This window comes from Pocillopora damicornis, chromosome 10 (genome assembly GCF_964200805.1).
Source record: "Pocillopora damicornis chromosome 10, jaPocDami1.2, whole genome shotgun sequence".
NCBI lineage: Eukaryota > Metazoa > Cnidaria > Anthozoa > Scleractinia > Pocilloporidae > Pocillopora > Pocillopora damicornis.
Window position 1 is genome coordinate 3816082 of NC_142679.1, and position 15037 is coordinate 3831118.

Here is a 15037-nt window from a genome sequence, read left to right on the forward strand (position 1 = left end):
CTGAAATGACAATCAAATGTTAATAGGTTTAGGGAATTTTTTAAAGCACAAATATGTTATCATAGCTTATCGTAAATTATTCAACTGTAAACTAAGGAGCAGATTGAGCGAAACGAAAGTTTAGTGGGAAAATTAAACAATTAGAAAAATTGATAAAGAGGTAGGTTTCCTTTTAAGAATTTATAAGTTTTTTTTTTATTTTCAATTTGGAGTTGCTCACTTCTTCTATAAATACTACCGATTAATTTTCAAGCCGTTTGACGCAAGCGAGTCAAACAGTGCTGTTAAAATAGGATTGCGTTCATAGTGTTTTTACATGGCTGCACTTGGAAAATCTTCTCTGGGACAAGTCCTGTCGAAAGGGAATTTTTCGTTTTGAAAACGGAAGTTTGGTCTGTCAGTGTAGCGTGATTTTAATTTGGTGAAACTACCTCATTAAAATACTTGAAATATAATTACGAGGAGATTAGGCATTCTGAAATGGCATGTAAAAATACAGGCGGTTGACGGTATACGACGGATTGTGTGACGGTATATGATCACGAAACTCAAAATTGTCACGTGATCGCGTGAATGTGAAGTGAATCTTTCTTTCACGGGGCGTTACGTGGGCAACCGCTTAAGAAGAAAAACAAAAGGATTACAAAAAGAGCATCTTTCGGCATATTGAGCCACCTAATTTACCAAAACTTGCCTATACTACTTCTGACATGGACTAGAAGGAAGACAAAAAATTGTTAAAGATCGTGGGAAAGGAAATATATTAAAGGATCCTAGGCCCCATTTATATGTTCTCGGGTACCCGAGACAACTTTACGGAACGTTTATATGAAATTTAGCATCTGCTGACCCTCGTTTGGCCAGGTTACATACTTGACAATATGGCGGACGACAGGAAAAAATAGCTGTTAACATCCTGGTCATGGCGTGCGCACGCACTTTCTGTTCGAGTTGTCTTGTCTCGGGTCGGCGAGATACTAACAAAACGGGGTTTATGGAGTATGAGTGACAGACTTGAATCAATTTTTATTGTAACAATATATGACTTCCTTTTACAATTGGACTTAAACACATCTAGACAACGGAAACAACGCTGGTTTTGTTATACAACAATGTATTTGTTCAATTTTAAGAACAAACGACCATGTAGCTTTAATTTATGAAATTATTAGATAGAGCTCTTAAATATAAAGAAATAATCAATAAAGATATGAAAACGTTGATATCATCGGTCAGTTGGTCCACATAATCGTTCTCCTGAAAATATGAAATGATAAAAACAGTTTGACAGGTAGACATTTTATTGGTCGGTAAGCGGGCATTTTAGGTTACATTCAAAGGAATTATTTGTTGAGTTATTCACCTGTGCAGCACGGCATTCTTCTTCGCAAAGATCAATCGTACAAACATCGTCATCTCCAATCCTGTAACGGGAAATTATTAAAGTGACCTCCGGTTACATATTCATTGACACTTAGATTAATTTTCACAATTTTCTTCAAGTTAAATTGATTTCTATAGTCATACTCGTACTCTAATGATTCTTGGAAGCTGAAAAACCGATTTCGCATCAGTATTTTGCCTCGCTCCCAAGAAGTGGCTTTTTAGCTTAGTTAGTAGTAACGCCCAATTAGTATCTGGAAGGCAGGGATTCGAATCTCGTCTTAGTCTGTTAGAATCGTATATTCTTTGTTTATCATCCGCAGGTCAAAGTATTATTTATTTCATTTAACTTTAAGGATAATTCCGTTAAAGCATGATCAGACTGAGTCACTGAAAATTTTTAAAGAAGTTTAAACTGACTGAGAATGGAGACAATGGCCATAATTCGCTTATTTCAAGAGAATCTTTTTGTCGTCTGTGATGTATACTATTTTGGATCACATACCCAGTAGGAATGTCGTCTGTACATTGTTGGATCCTTCGTCCGGATAGAGTCCATCCTGGGGATGGATAGTTGTCGTCGTCCTAACAAAGAAAAATCAGTCGTGTTCCGTTATTCTGACGGTGTTACGTCAATTTCAGTGCGGGATGACACAAATCTCGAGACAGTCGGGTTTGAGAGAACGTAGCTTCTAAACATATCTAGAAACGCCTCATCGAGAATTTACATCTAGGTTCATGTGGCCGATTGCGTTTTTAAGAGTATTTATTGTTCGACACGGTGTACAATTTCGTCATGCTGTGTTCTTGCGTAACGACATTTCTTCAACTCTTACCTGATTAGAATTTTCCAAGCAACTTGAAGTGTTGTCTAGCAAGCGCACTTCTTGTTGATCTTCGATGGAATCTGCGTCATGCTGAGGTATTCTAGGATGTGTACAACAGAAACATTGTTTTTGATAATGAGATGCCTTTCTATTACAGTCGTTTATTACCAGTGGAATAAACCAAAGCAAATAGAAGTTTTATCAGATTCCTCTACGGGAAAGAAGAACCCTCAAAATTTGCCTCGCTCCCAGTGTGAGGCTTGGTAGCTCAGTTGGGAGTAGCGCAGTGCCCAACTAGTCGGGAGTTTAACCCTTTAACTCCCAGATGTGATTGAAACCTAACTTCTCTTTTTAATATCCATACATTATCCAGCAAACAAGGAATGAGAATACTCATGCTGATCAGGTAGATGCTGTTTTCGTGATAGAACACCAAATTCTTGCAAATGACATACTTGGAAATGTGTAGTAGCCAAAGAGGAAAATTTACAGTCAGATCTTGGGAGTTAAAGGATTAAGAAACGACGACACCGCCGCCGTGGACAACGTCGGTTAAAAAAATGAACTTATATTTTACTTAGAAATCACGCGATACTTTAGGTTTACTTAGTTTGTTTCTTACTGTTAAAACTATCTCGACACTGATCATGGAACACAGCGTTAAATTAGAAATTGAAATTTAAAGAAATAGCCTTCGTCGTTCACGTTCTTCAGTTTGGTCATTTCACGTTGTTGTTTTGCAGAGAACGCGTAGAAATATGCAAAGATTTGTTAGGCTCGTGCACAGCCATTGTTTTGCTCATTTAACCTTTTTTTCCCGTTGCCATCGTGGTTTTCTTAAACTCCCCTCCATGTGGGAGGCAGGATTTCGAATCCCGTCAAAGCCGTAGTATTTTAGGCTTTTTTTCTACGATTGCTAAAATTGTAGCTCGCCTGCGAGGATCATGGCTTTATTTTATTTCAATTCGCTGGGCAAATTAAATTTATTTCATTACAACTTATACCAGACGTTATGATGTTACGTCTTTGATGCCAGAAAAGGCATGTTTAGGGAAAAGAATACGTTTACGTATCTAAACTTCTTAGGTTTACTCACTCTTTGCCTGCTTCTTCCTCGTCAGAAGAGCTTGTATCTTCACCCTACAAATGTTCAAAAAACTAATTAAGCGTTCAATTCTGTAATCTCATCAGTTTTATTTTAGAAATGTTTCTCTTTAAAACTAGTTAGACCAGCATAATGCATGGAGACATTCATTCTTCTTTAAAATTGGTTATCTCTAGCAGCCACAGCAACCTTTGAGACAAAACTAATTGTATCTACAACAGAACTAAGTAATTTCTTTAAGAGGTTGTGTTATGAATTAATCTAAAATGCTTTTTTATTTTCATTATTATTTTAAAGCTAGGTGATGATGTAGGTGTAACCTCACGGAATGAGTTGTTTGCTTTGGATGAATGATTTAAATACCATAACATTATGTCAAGGATAATTGATTGTTTTACCTTCTCGTGTTTCGCTGCCATCTGAAATAACAAAAAAATATTCTTGTTAGAACAAACAACGATAGATCCCATTGTGCAGTATTATAGAACACGGTTAAACATATCTGTAATCAGCGCCAAAAAAAAAAAGGATTCAGATAGAATGAATGTAGGCAGTAGTCATTAGAGAAGTTCAGTGACCATTACATGCAATAATTTATGACAATGGTCTTCAGATATTGCCGCAGTTTTGTGGTTAACCTGACGAAAGAAGGAGAAAACTTCAATTAATACCGCGAAAATAGAGTAATTTGTCATGAGTGTACTCGTGTTGTTAGCTAAATGTTAGTAATTAGTTGGAGACTAATTAATTAGTAATTAGTAGTGAACTTTAATATATTTTAGTTGGAGACTGTCGCAACCGTCAGCGGTAAATGTGAAAGGAAAAAAAACATCGTCAGTGTGGAAATTGGTTTGGCGCCATTCAAATTGATGAATATCCGTTTCGCCAACAAGCGTTTTAAAACATTGTCTAAACATTTGTCCTTGTAGCTAATTGTGCGACCGGAAATGGCGGATGGACTCAAACAACCTTTTATTTTGTTTTGTTCATTGTATCCTCTTTAACCCTTTGTCCTCATAAAGAGCACAGCAGGTGTGTCTATGCTTTGGCTTGCAATATAATCACTGTTAATTTAATGCGATAAGGTATTGATAAGCTGTGATTGACCTTCATCTCCGGAAGTGTGGTCACGTTGTTTTAATGCGTTTTGATACTGCCTTAGTGGTTTATTTGTGGTATTTTGTCACCAGAACGATGATGTTTTGATGTCGTTGAATTAATTGCCACGAATGCGTAATCTTGTTTACGTATTTGGAAGTGTTTTGATTATATTTTGAGCTTTTCCGTAACGAGCTAACGCGACACGCATGACGTATTTGAATCGCGTGAATAAATGTTAGAAAGGTAGAAAGATAAGGAACTGGCTTTCAGGGCAGGCGTCTTATTAGTGCGAGCTAACGCTATAAACTCGCCATCGTTTATCCGACCGGCCATGTTTGATTTGGAGTTGGAGTGAACGGTGGGGAAAGACCTTTCCCACACTTACCCTCTCCTTATTTTAGACCGACGACTGCCTCCTTGGTACAAATTTCTCACTCTCTCCCCAGCCTTCCGCTGCCACAAAATCAAAGATGGCGGCCATAATTTTCGTGGAGAAAACACTGAGCTCTCGCTCGCTTAAATTACGCTTGTTCTGCAGGCTAGAAGTGAACCTGCTTTTCTTTAGCGTTCACCTAAGGCACGTGCTGTTACAACACGGTCTAGTGGCTAATAGGTTTGGTGACGAAGGGCATATTTCAATCGTTGTATAAATTTTTGTACAATGCAAACGTGAAGGCGATTGAAGTGAACACCGAGGGAATCTTTGAATCATTGAATAACAGAAATGTAAGACTTCACTATAGTGTAAACGTAAGCGTTAAAAAAAGAAAGAACCACTTCGCACCTGTATTCACAGCAAACGGAGAGGTTGATAGAGATTAAAACGGTGCTAAATAGCTTTCTCCCCATACATATCAAAATAATCCCGTCCTGTGTCTCCCTCTTTAACAAAATGTAAATAGGATAATCCTGACAATCTGGATGGTTCAGGTTCGCTGAAGAGTTACTGGAATTGAAAACATAAAATGATTATCAATACCTTGGAGTTAACACGGTAAAAGTTTTCTTTGTTCTCTCCTAATCTGGTCAAAAGGTTCGTTCGCACAGCCGTCGACGTTTGCGAGAAGTAGAATACATAGCATAGCCACATAGACTTCAATGCGCATGGTCTTACATATGTACCTACTGTCGCTCGTGCGGTGGGCTCCTGCAATATTGTTACATTTTACCTATCTGTGGAAATAGGAAGATAGGGAAGGCAAATGCGAAATAGTCTCGAAAAGTGGCCCAGGCATTGAAATTACGGCTGTAGAAGGCTACGCACCAGTCGAGCAAACTCCTCCGCGTCGGCAGGTTCATGATTTAGAGGTCTTTCGTGACTCTCTTACGTTAGGCGGTGGTGAGAACTTCTTTCCAAGCTGTGCGAATTTGAGCAGATCCCCACCGCTCAGTAATTTTGAAGTCATATTAGAGGAATAATGTTAGATGTTGTCATTCGGGGCATTGTGTCGTTCCGTTCCAGAGGGCAGCCGTAGATGAGGAGTCCAGAAAGCGGACAGTATCAGTAATGTTGACTTTAGAACTTTCGTCGTTATTTCTGTGGTTGACAGTTATACTGATGTCATTTTATCATTCAATAACTTAATGCGGCTAGACCTGTTGTCTTCAGTATTGTCAGGCGACTTTTACTAATGGATCATTTGAAGTTGAATCCTCTGTTTTAATAGATATTATTGTCTAGCTTGTCTTTTTTTTAAATCGACACGATTTAGGAGGTGTCGATAATAATAAGAACAGAACTGTCCTCATTTACCAGTTGAGCCAGTAATGTTAACTTAGAAAGAGGATGGCAGTGACTTTCCTTTTAATATGTGAAATTATCGTCGTTCGCTTCTGAAAACTTTACATTTCACGTTAAACTTGATGACCTCTTCGTCTGAAGACGTCCGGTTACCCGGATAGATCCTAGTAGCTGTAACAAAGAAATGTTGTACCTTTTTTAAAGCTTGTGACTTTTTTTTATGGAAAAGTAAACAGATGTTTTGTTCTGAAGAACGGACAACTAAGACGAAGAAGATAACGAATTGCAGAGAAGGACGAAGGAGTTTTTTTGTTGTGCTGAACAGTAGCAATTTTTGATTACACAGAACGGGAGTTATGCCTTTTCACATAAGCCCAGGACTCGATGAATGGTACAATAATCATGTTAAGGTACTCTACGTGAATTATTTCACTAACCTGCGGCTAACTCCGCGGTTACTTACCCGGCGCACTATACCAGTTCACTTCAGACTGTAAAGCACCAAGTCGTTTGAAGGGCTTCCTTTTTCCTATATATCCTTCTTTTCTCATGAGGAAGAACATTCTAGTAAGTCTCACTGTCCGTGTTGAGGCAAGCATCCATAAGGGGAAAATCCCTCTCCAGAATTTGTGTAAATGAAAAATACGTCGTTTACTGTTCTGTTTCGCGATGATTCGACAAGATTCACTTTCCATGGAAACCATTGCGTGATTACGATTTTAATTTTTCCGAGAAATGTTTTGACTTGTGGGACGCTTTTCAAAGAAAACCAAAAATAATGCGGTGGATTCTCAATTTTCAGTTTTGTTGCTCGGTGTTCCAAATTTGTCTGTTCATTGAGCAGCTAGAAGGCTGGTGTGTTTCTTGATTAAACCTGTGTGAAGATTAATACTTAAGAAGAAAATCTTATCCGGAGAAAGGCAGGTAAAACTACACTGTTTTAGCACAATCAATTTGACTTCGACAGAGTCGATAAAATCTCAATATTTTCCGGACTGATAATGTGTTACTGTTTTACCAGAAAGCTGTCGGGGAACTATCCTTTGAGCGTGCCCTAAATAAGAAGGCATGATGATGCACAGGTTTGTACACGTATAGCTAAGAACACTAAGACAGGTATCAAAAGTGCTCCTGTTCCTTTATTTCTTTTACTTTAAATTGTCAGAAACGAAAGCGGAAACTAAGCTCATGAAATTAACGCGACTTTAATTAACGCGACTTTAATTAACGCAAAGTATGCAGTGTCGTGTCAATTTCACATTGCTTAAATTTGGTACAAGTTGTTAGATATATCGCGCAATTAGATGTATTCGGTATTCTCCAGTTTTCATTTCAACAAGTGAACTTTCTCAATCGCGTTACACCGTACAGTGTTAAGCACATTTAGTGTTTGATTCGTCAATAACATTCGTTGAAGATATTTCAAATCAACGAGGTCCTATCTTATGCTATCAAAGAAACCTCGGTGAAAGCATTATCAACCCTGTGGGTGACCTACGTAATGGGTGTGTCAGAGGTGATCGTGTTGGTTCTTAGCCATGCTGAAACTAACAATACGATACCATTTCTCATAGAGCCCTAGAGCCCAGCTTGAAGAGAAAATAGATAAAATGAAATATGTCAAAACTTGGAAGACTGATTGTGCAAAAAGCGAATTCAAGTGCATTTATTAAAACGATATATCACGTACAACAGATTGATTCAGTTTTTTAAAACAATAACATATAGCATTCTTTCCAAGGCGAGCCATCTTGAGGACTGTGAATCTACCGCATCTATCAAATTAGAAGACCAATATTAGCTTTGGAGACAGTCAAAAAAGATTGAGATTGCCCTAAAGAATCCTTAGTTGAATTTGAAGGATGTACTCTTCACATAGACATAGGGTGATTCAAGGCTCTTCTGTAACAGTCATGACATCCATGGCTATTAAAACTTATCAAATCGAGGATATTTAGTTGCCATAGTGCATTTCTCTTTAACTTGCATAGGTTATTGAAATGGAAAATCTTCATTTTTGATTTTTCGAAAGCATTTTATGGAAATCAGTTGATACGTCTATTATTAGTCTGGGATAGAGGTTTCGCCCTTTTCCACCCACCCACCCCCCCCCCCTTCCTCCACAAATATCCACACACCCACACGCACACACACACCCATACAAAGGGTTCTGCTGCAAATTTAAATCGCACTAGCCTGTCAGCTTAAATCTAAGTTAAGTAACTTCTGTCAAAAGCGATAGAGCTCTCTTTAAAAAGTTTCTTAGTTCATGTCAGTATCAATTGCGTGCAGTAATTAATAATCATGCTCGTGGTCGTACCTGCTGGTGCTCTATATGAATCCTATTGGCTAAGTTCTCTAACCGCACTATATTGAGGATACTAAAAGATGGAAAGTATACAATGTGTCATTCGAATCTATTTCTTTAATGTATTGTTGTAGGGGTGTGACAAACGGGAGAGGTACATCTGCCTCAACAATTACATTTGTGCTAATAATAAAATCACTCGATAACTAGTGTTCCTCAGTGTCTTACTCATCCCAAGTTGAACGGAATGATGGGAAAAATGTAGAGGGAGGATTTAAGTTATTGACTCATGTTTTTTGACAACCTTTTCAGTGTTGGCTCTTTTCTTACAAAGAGACTGAGGTTGACTCTCTATTTGTGGCTCCCTCCTAATAAATTTGTAGACAATTAAGTAACTTACATTGAATCTTGAGGTGTGAACGCATTCTGTGTAGAAACGAAAGGTTACAGTTACAGGTTTCCTGAACCAAGACTGGATAGCAGTGATGCAGAAACATGCCTTAAAATGTATATGATTGTATTTCCAAAAATTTCCTTTTCCAATTAACAAAACTTGAATGGAGTGGACTCTTAAGAACGTTTTCTAGCCCACAACAGACCGCAGTAGTGTTACCTAACACAGCATGATACTGCATCATCAGTGTCTTGAATTATACAGGAGCATCAAAAAAAGTAATTTTGTGGCTGACAAATAATTGAGCCTAAGCTTGGTTATGATTAAAACCCTGTTGTGATTGTGATGTTTAGCAGGTAGTTTGACTTTGTGAGCTTTTTTTTTTTTTAACCAGTGCTCAGGCATATCTCAGCAAAAAGAAAATACACCAACTTTGCAGAATAGTGTGACGTGCTGTAATAAAGCAAGTAAAAATGTAAACTTAAAGTAAGGCTGACTGCTACTTAATAGTTACCCACCCGTGGGAAATTTCTTTCAGCAAGACACTGGCACCTGAAAGAGAACATACAAAACAATGTCAATTTTTCTTTGTCTTGGAAGACTCTAGGTCATGATTTTTTCATGGGCACTATTATTATTATTATTATTATTATTATTATTATTATTATTATTATTATTATTATTATTATTATTATTAGTTGTTGTAGTAGTAGTAGTAGAAATAGTAGTAGCAGTAGTAGCAGTAGTAGAAGTAGTAGTAGTAGTAGTAGTAGTACCAGTAGTAGAAGTAGTACTTACTAGTAATACTACTTACTACTACTACTTACTACTACTACTACTGCTACTACTACTTCTCCTCCTCCTGCTCCTGCTCCTCCTCCTCCTGCTCCTGCTCCTGCTCCTGCTCCTGCTCCTGCTCCTATAATAATCGATCTGCTCTTTGTTTCAAATAGAGAGGGCAACAATCTTCTATTTTCGAGATAAAAGCCACATCCTAGGCTTTACCTGTACCTTTATGGAAGAATCACTTACCTCAGGTGTAGTCTGCAACCTCTCCTAGGGCATTTCACAGGAACGTTCCCCTGTTGAGAAAATAATGCCCAGATTTTAAATAAAATTGATAGTCCTTGCAAAGCTCAGGTAACGAAGAGAGAATCGCCTGTATCAATCAAATTTCTCGTCTCTGCTTCGTTTGGTTTTTAGTAAGCTTTTTTTCCTCAAAGGAAAATAACCTATAGAAAATTTTTACACGTTCATGGTAATGTAAAATATATTACTTACCAACTAAGAACACTAACATTACCACAACTGACATCATACACAGTTATGAACGAATTTAATTTAGATTTACGTTGTTTACGAAATTGCCTTGTGATAGTGCAAACTTCACCTAGTGGAGTAATTGTCTTACCTGAACACTTTCAACTGTAGGACAATCGCTACGGGCACGATTTAGGTCCGAAACTATTGCTTCGTCCCTATAAGTGAATGATTTTACATCAGAACAATCGTTTTAGTCAGCCCAAACGTGTCTTAGACAAACACGCCTCATCTGATTCCTCTACCTCACATGTTCTTGGTATTTTAAACAATGAAGTAAACGAAGCAAAACAAACAAACAAAAAATAAAATAAACCAGCAAACAAATGGTTTCCTAATCACTGATTTTACCTCTTCCTATTGCAGTATGTATGGGAAAAATTAAATTGTAATTGTTTGTGAATCAAGGTTGACGCCCAAAAGCCATTGTAGGCTCAATCAATCAGAATTTTTACAAAGTGTATGATCATGTACTGCCGTAATAAAATAAGTATTAATGCTGTGGCCTGATGTACATTTTCAATGGAAGCACCCACCTTAATGAACATTTCATTATTGACATAGTGTAGCTCTGAGATTTCGATGCCAAACCAAACCCTATCTATTAGGCTGAATTCGTTCTTTCTGCTAAGTTTCTAAAACATCTGGTGACATTGCAAGGAAAAAATACTCATTGCTCACTCCTGGCTTTGAAAGAGTTAATCTACAATAATTTTTTCTTTGCATTATTTATTCTGGTTAGGTTAAATCCATCGTACAACTTTACTATTGTTACTCTCTGATCAATACCAATTTTGAATCGGGTGGACAGAAGTTACACTGCCTCTGCATATACAAGGCAATTGAATAAAGATAAAAATAATTAAAGTAGCACTTATAAGACTCGTAAAATTTGTAGTCACCTATGTAGCAATTGTTTAGGATGTCACGTGGCTGCCCCTCCCCAAAATATTTTTCTTGTGAAGAAACATTTTATAATATCCTTTAGAAAGGGTGCGAAGAAAAACTAACACTTATTGAAAATGATGTTGTGCTGTAGCTCTTACCTTAAAAGGACCATGTAGGCCAGATCTGTGTCAGAGACCTAAAATTAAAAACAAAATAATTATCAATGATCCTTGAATATTTTGATGAACTGGAAAATATTAAATTCAAACCATATTCCCTTCTTACCATCTTTGATGTCAAATGCTACCTTACCTAGAATTGTATATTTGTTGCAGCTAGATTGCCCCAAATAAGACCAAAACTCTTCTTGTAAGTTAGACCTGTTGTTTTAGCCCTTTAACACCTAGGATCTCATTAGTAATTCTCCTTACTGTCTGCCATATAGTTCTTGTGATGTTAGTTTGGAGAATTTGGTATTGAATCAACTTATAATCCCCTAATTGATATTTTTCTTTTTTCTTATCAACTGTCTGCTTGACTTCGTAATGATATTGTAAGGAGAAATTCTGTCTTGGTCATTCATAGGAGTTAAAGGGTTAAGTGTTTTGATAGTGAAGGCAAATTAACAACAGATGGAATGAAATTAGAATTTCGCCTCAAAAGAATCCCCAATTTTCCCTTCCACTTAAGGGTTAAGGTAATCAGAGTTTTCTTTATGGTTTTTTGAAATGAAATGAAACTCTTGTGTACGGCTTTCTAGTGTTTTCTAAACCTTATTATTTTTTCCTTTTTCTTTTCATTAGTTATAGTGATAGGTGTATCTGATGGTTCTTTTCTTTGCATTTATTTCAGCAGCATCCATCATGCTGCGAACTGACCACTGGCTTCGCCTGGCTTCCAAACATATCCAATGGCTTAGAAAAAGATTTATGTAAGTGAAAAATAATTATAGATTCTTTTTAGTTTGTAATCTACACAAAGAGGAGGCTTATATCATTATTGAATAGGGATTGAGGGAAGGAAGGAGGGGTGAGGGAGCTCTTCAGTTCTTTGGTTACCCATAAAACCTGTAATTTCAAGTAGCTACTCCTGTTGTGTGTAGAAACCTTCAGAGTTGTGAGATCTATGTTACTCGGTCATGCAACTGTCTCGGATGAGTCCTCCTTTGTTACAATGCTCTCTGCTACAAATTGCTATGCTAATGAGTCAGAATAGAATCGATAATGAGTTACTCAGACTCCAAAAATTGTTCCTGGAGAGCTCTTATACTTACGATTCGTCCTATTCCTTGATCACCCATATCAGCCTGAAATATAGACAACAGGCTAGCTTTTAGGAAACACGCTTGCAAGAAGCTTGTCTCTTTTTAATCGGTTTTTCCCCATTTTCAAAATGTTTCAGGCTCTGCATGGAGCATCAAAAACCAATGTTTTCTGAACCTACTCAAGGCCCTTTTCTAGTTCTCTACACCATTTTACTGTAAAAAGATCGCTTCAAGTTCGCTTCAAGCTTCAACATTCGAACTTCGATGGCCAGTCGAATACAACAAGTAGCGAAAATTAGAGACGATAGCGGTGAATTTGCTTCCATTGGCAAGGAACTCTTCTAAACCCTACCTCATTGATAACCGATGTGTGAACGTTCCGGTACAATTTGTAGCAACTATTATCTGTGTAAAGCATTAGGTTGTGTGGCGCCTACCTTGACCTTATAGTAAACGAAATGCTGCCTTTCTCGCAGTATACTGAACAGTTGAGATCGTCCAACTCTTCGCAATTTGGCATCACATGTTTTTAAAAACCGCGGGCTCAGTCGAGGAATGAGCCCACGCTCCTCACCATAATAACACTAACATGCCGAGTGAACAAGTTTGCCCTAGTATAGTGTATTCTTTCGATGGCTTTTAATCTTCTGACAAGTTCTGTTGTGGTTTATTTCCATTTCGAAGGTGATTCGTGAATTGTCTTTTCTGTCCTTTAGTATTCATGTGATGTGCTGAATCCCATTCACTGCGACAGCATCCATGTACCTGAAACAAAAAATTTTTATCGATAAGCGATCGACGAACAAACCATTTAGTTAGTCCTGTAAAGATGTAAATCATAAAAGTATGAGTTAGTTAGACAAATATGGAGAGGAAGCGGTTGTAAAAAAATATTTACAAACCTTTTAATGTTTCCGTCGATTTGTTGAAACCCCGCACGTCGTCTGGGGAGAAATAAGTGCTAGTACGGCGAAGGAAATGAATAACCTGAAACATGATCACTTTCTCTATTGCTACAAGCACCTATCTCGAATTATTTCCTGAAGCGTTTCGGTTAGTTACCGCGACATATTCCTCCCCTTGCTCTCTGCGGGATGCTTGGATAATTTTGGTGGCATTTCTGGATAAATACAAAACTAAATCGCCTCCGAACCTCAAAACAGACCCATTTAGATCAGATACGATTCAACGATATGGTTGCCATGGTAGTTTGGCTTGCTTCATTGGACATGTGTATTTTGAGCTCTGAGACATTTGTTTCATAGGCTGACCATTATGTAAAATATAACTGTTGACATTAAACAGATGGTGTCTTAATCCTAATTTTCGTTTTAAAAGACCAAGGGCGTTTCGAAATAATCTGGCGATGACTAAAAGATCGTCTTGAAGACAATTTTTCTGGCTTCTTTTACTGCAATTTTCTTTAATTGCAGCTTCTATGTAATCCGCAGGTCAAATTACGATTTATTTCCTTTAATTGAGATCAGTTGCATTAACAGAAAGAAAGAACCCACGAAAAAATATGCCGCGCTCCAGCGTTTGGCTTCTTAGCACAGTAAGTAGTAGAGCCCGTTTTTCTGAAATTTTCATTTGACTGATCCTTTTGTACAAATAACCGTATTCTACTTTCCTCTAGCCGTATCAATTTTATATTGGAGATATCTTCGGGCACTGGGCAAACTACTGCCACTGGGAAGAAAAGAATATAAGGATTTGCGCAGAAATGAATTATTTATTTATTTATTCGATTATTCAATTATGTAATTTTTTTCTTTTTGGGTGTTGCTCTACTTTTAATTTCTTTTCTTTTTTTTTTTTCGTGTACCTACTCGTGATGTCTAGTCACGCATCAATAGTCAGAGAAAAAAATTACTTTTTACTTCTTCTCATCAATTAGTCAATCAGTTTCGTTTATTTCTTACCTCAATACCGTTATTAAATCTGATCGGTTTGTCATTTTCTAGCTGTTGACGAAACATATAGTCCATATCTTCTCTTATGTACCTTTAGCCTTGAGGAATTTTAATAATCAAACTAAGCTTGTCCTGAGTGACCAAGAATGTCATTTTTTTTGTGACTTGTAATGGAGTTTGTCAAGCTAGATTATCCGCTATTGCCCATGGAAGCTGTAAGTTTTTGCTGTGAGAAATATCTTTTAAACTGGTTAAATTGTTTTGATAAATCTGATCAAGAATTTATACTTTGCGGAACAGTTTTACTGGAAACAGAGTATAGTACAATAGTTAAGGCTAGATCTGTAAGCAACTCAGAAAGCCAAAAAGCTGTAAAAATCAACTTTCTCCCTGACTTCTTACATTGATCTTTGTGAGATGAAATGCAAATGACATCACTGCATTGGATTTTTACCAATGGTAGTACTTTTGTGGCCACAGGACCAATAAAATGGGAAAAATAACTTAATCTAGGAGACATTGATTGGAAATCAAAATAAGAATTTATCAAACTTAATCTCACCACACAAAAAAAAATGTTCACCGTTGGTACAAATACAACTAGGAAACAAAATTTAAAAAAACCTCAAAAAACGAAAAAGAAAGATGCTTAAATGTATCCCTCCTCTTTCTTCCCTTCACAAGAAGTAGGTGTTGACAGCTAACCATCCTAAGGAAAAGATAGGGAACTCTAATTAGTAATTACTTTGAGGTAGGATTCTTCATATGTCGCTCCATAGTTAGATAAGGATAT

General features: G+C 37.2%; 3 protein-coding genes across 10 annotated transcripts in view; 1 reads left to right on the forward strand and 2 right to left on the reverse strand.

The window, feature by feature from the left end:
- LOC113681751 (uncharacterized) overlaps nt 1-15037 on the forward strand; it is a 52548-nt gene that overhangs the window by 31831 nt on the left and 5680 nt on the right. For 3 of the 6 annotated variants that reach the window (XM_089184813.1, XM_089184815.1, XM_089184814.1), the window contains 2 exons: nt 11407-11436; nt 11920-11998. In XM_089184813.1, the coding sequence (XP_089040939.1) occupies nt 11407-11436; nt 11920-11998 (109 nt within the window). The remainder of the gene's footprint in view (nt 1-11406; nt 11437-11919; nt 11999-15037) is intronic. The other 3 variants (XM_089184816.1, XM_089184817.1, XM_089184818.1) reach the window with 3 other exon arrangements.
- On the reverse strand, nt 992-5506 carry LOC113681746 (uncharacterized). The gene is made up of 8 exons (XM_089184786.1): nt 5396-5506; nt 3900-3953; nt 3714-3734; nt 3307-3350; nt 2220-2310; nt 1889-1968; nt 1364-1424; nt 992-1257 (listed from the first exon to the last, which is right to left on the reverse strand). The coding sequence occupies exons 1-8, from the start codon at nt 5504-5506 to the stop codon at nt 1153-1155; spliced, it is 567 nt and encodes a 188-aa protein (XP_089040912.1). The 3' UTR covers nt 992-1152.
- LOC113681756 (uncharacterized) lies at nt 7797-15002 on the reverse strand. Of its 3 annotated transcripts, XM_089184819.1 has the most exons (10): nt 13234-15002; nt 12769-13096; nt 12341-12373; nt 11226-11263; nt 10271-10337; nt 9892-9941; nt 9378-9411; nt 8866-8891; nt 8478-8538; nt 7797-7932 (listed from the first exon to the last, which is right to left on the reverse strand). In XM_089184819.1, exons 3-10 carry the CDS (start codon nt 12365-12367, stop codon nt 7924-7926), a joined length of 312 nt encoding a protein of 103 aa, XP_089040945.1. In that variant the 5' UTR covers nt 12368-12373; nt 12769-13096; nt 13234-15002; the 3' UTR covers nt 7797-7923. The 3 variants fall into 3 exon arrangements, with proteins under 3 accessions (XP_089040945.1, XP_089040946.1, XP_089040947.1); XM_089184820.1 differs by having other exon boundaries at nt 12341-13096; XM_089184821.1 differs by having other exon boundaries at nt 12769-15002.

What these genes read in the sequence shown, in the direction of transcription:
- LOC113681746 (XM_089184786.1), bottom strand. Translation starts at nt 5,506, where the DNA reads ATGTGGCTATGCTATGTATTCTACTTCTCGCAAACGTCGACGGCTGTG. An exon ending in GCTTGGAAAATTCTAATCAG is followed by an intron (nt 1,969 to 2,219) that starts GTAAGAGTTGAA and finishes TTTCTTTGTTAG; the next exon opens with GACGACGACAACTATCCATC. An exon ending in ACAGACGACATTCCTACTGG is followed by an intron (nt 1,425 to 1,888) that starts GTATGTGATCCA and finishes TTCCCGTTACAG; the next exon opens with GATTGGAGATGACGATGTTT.
- LOC113681756 (XM_089184819.1), bottom strand. Translation starts at nt 12,367, where the DNA reads ATGGGTGATCAAGGAATAGGACGAATC. An exon ending in ATCAAGGAATAGGACGAATC is followed by an intron (nt 11,264 to 12,340) that starts GTAAGTATAAGA and finishes TTTTAATTTTAG; the next exon opens with GTCTCTGACACAGATCTGGC. An exon ending in CTACAGTTGAAAGTGTTCAG is followed by an intron (nt 9,942 to 10,270) that starts GTAAGACAATTA and finishes TTTTCTCAACAG; the next exon opens with GGGAACGTTCCTGTGAAATG.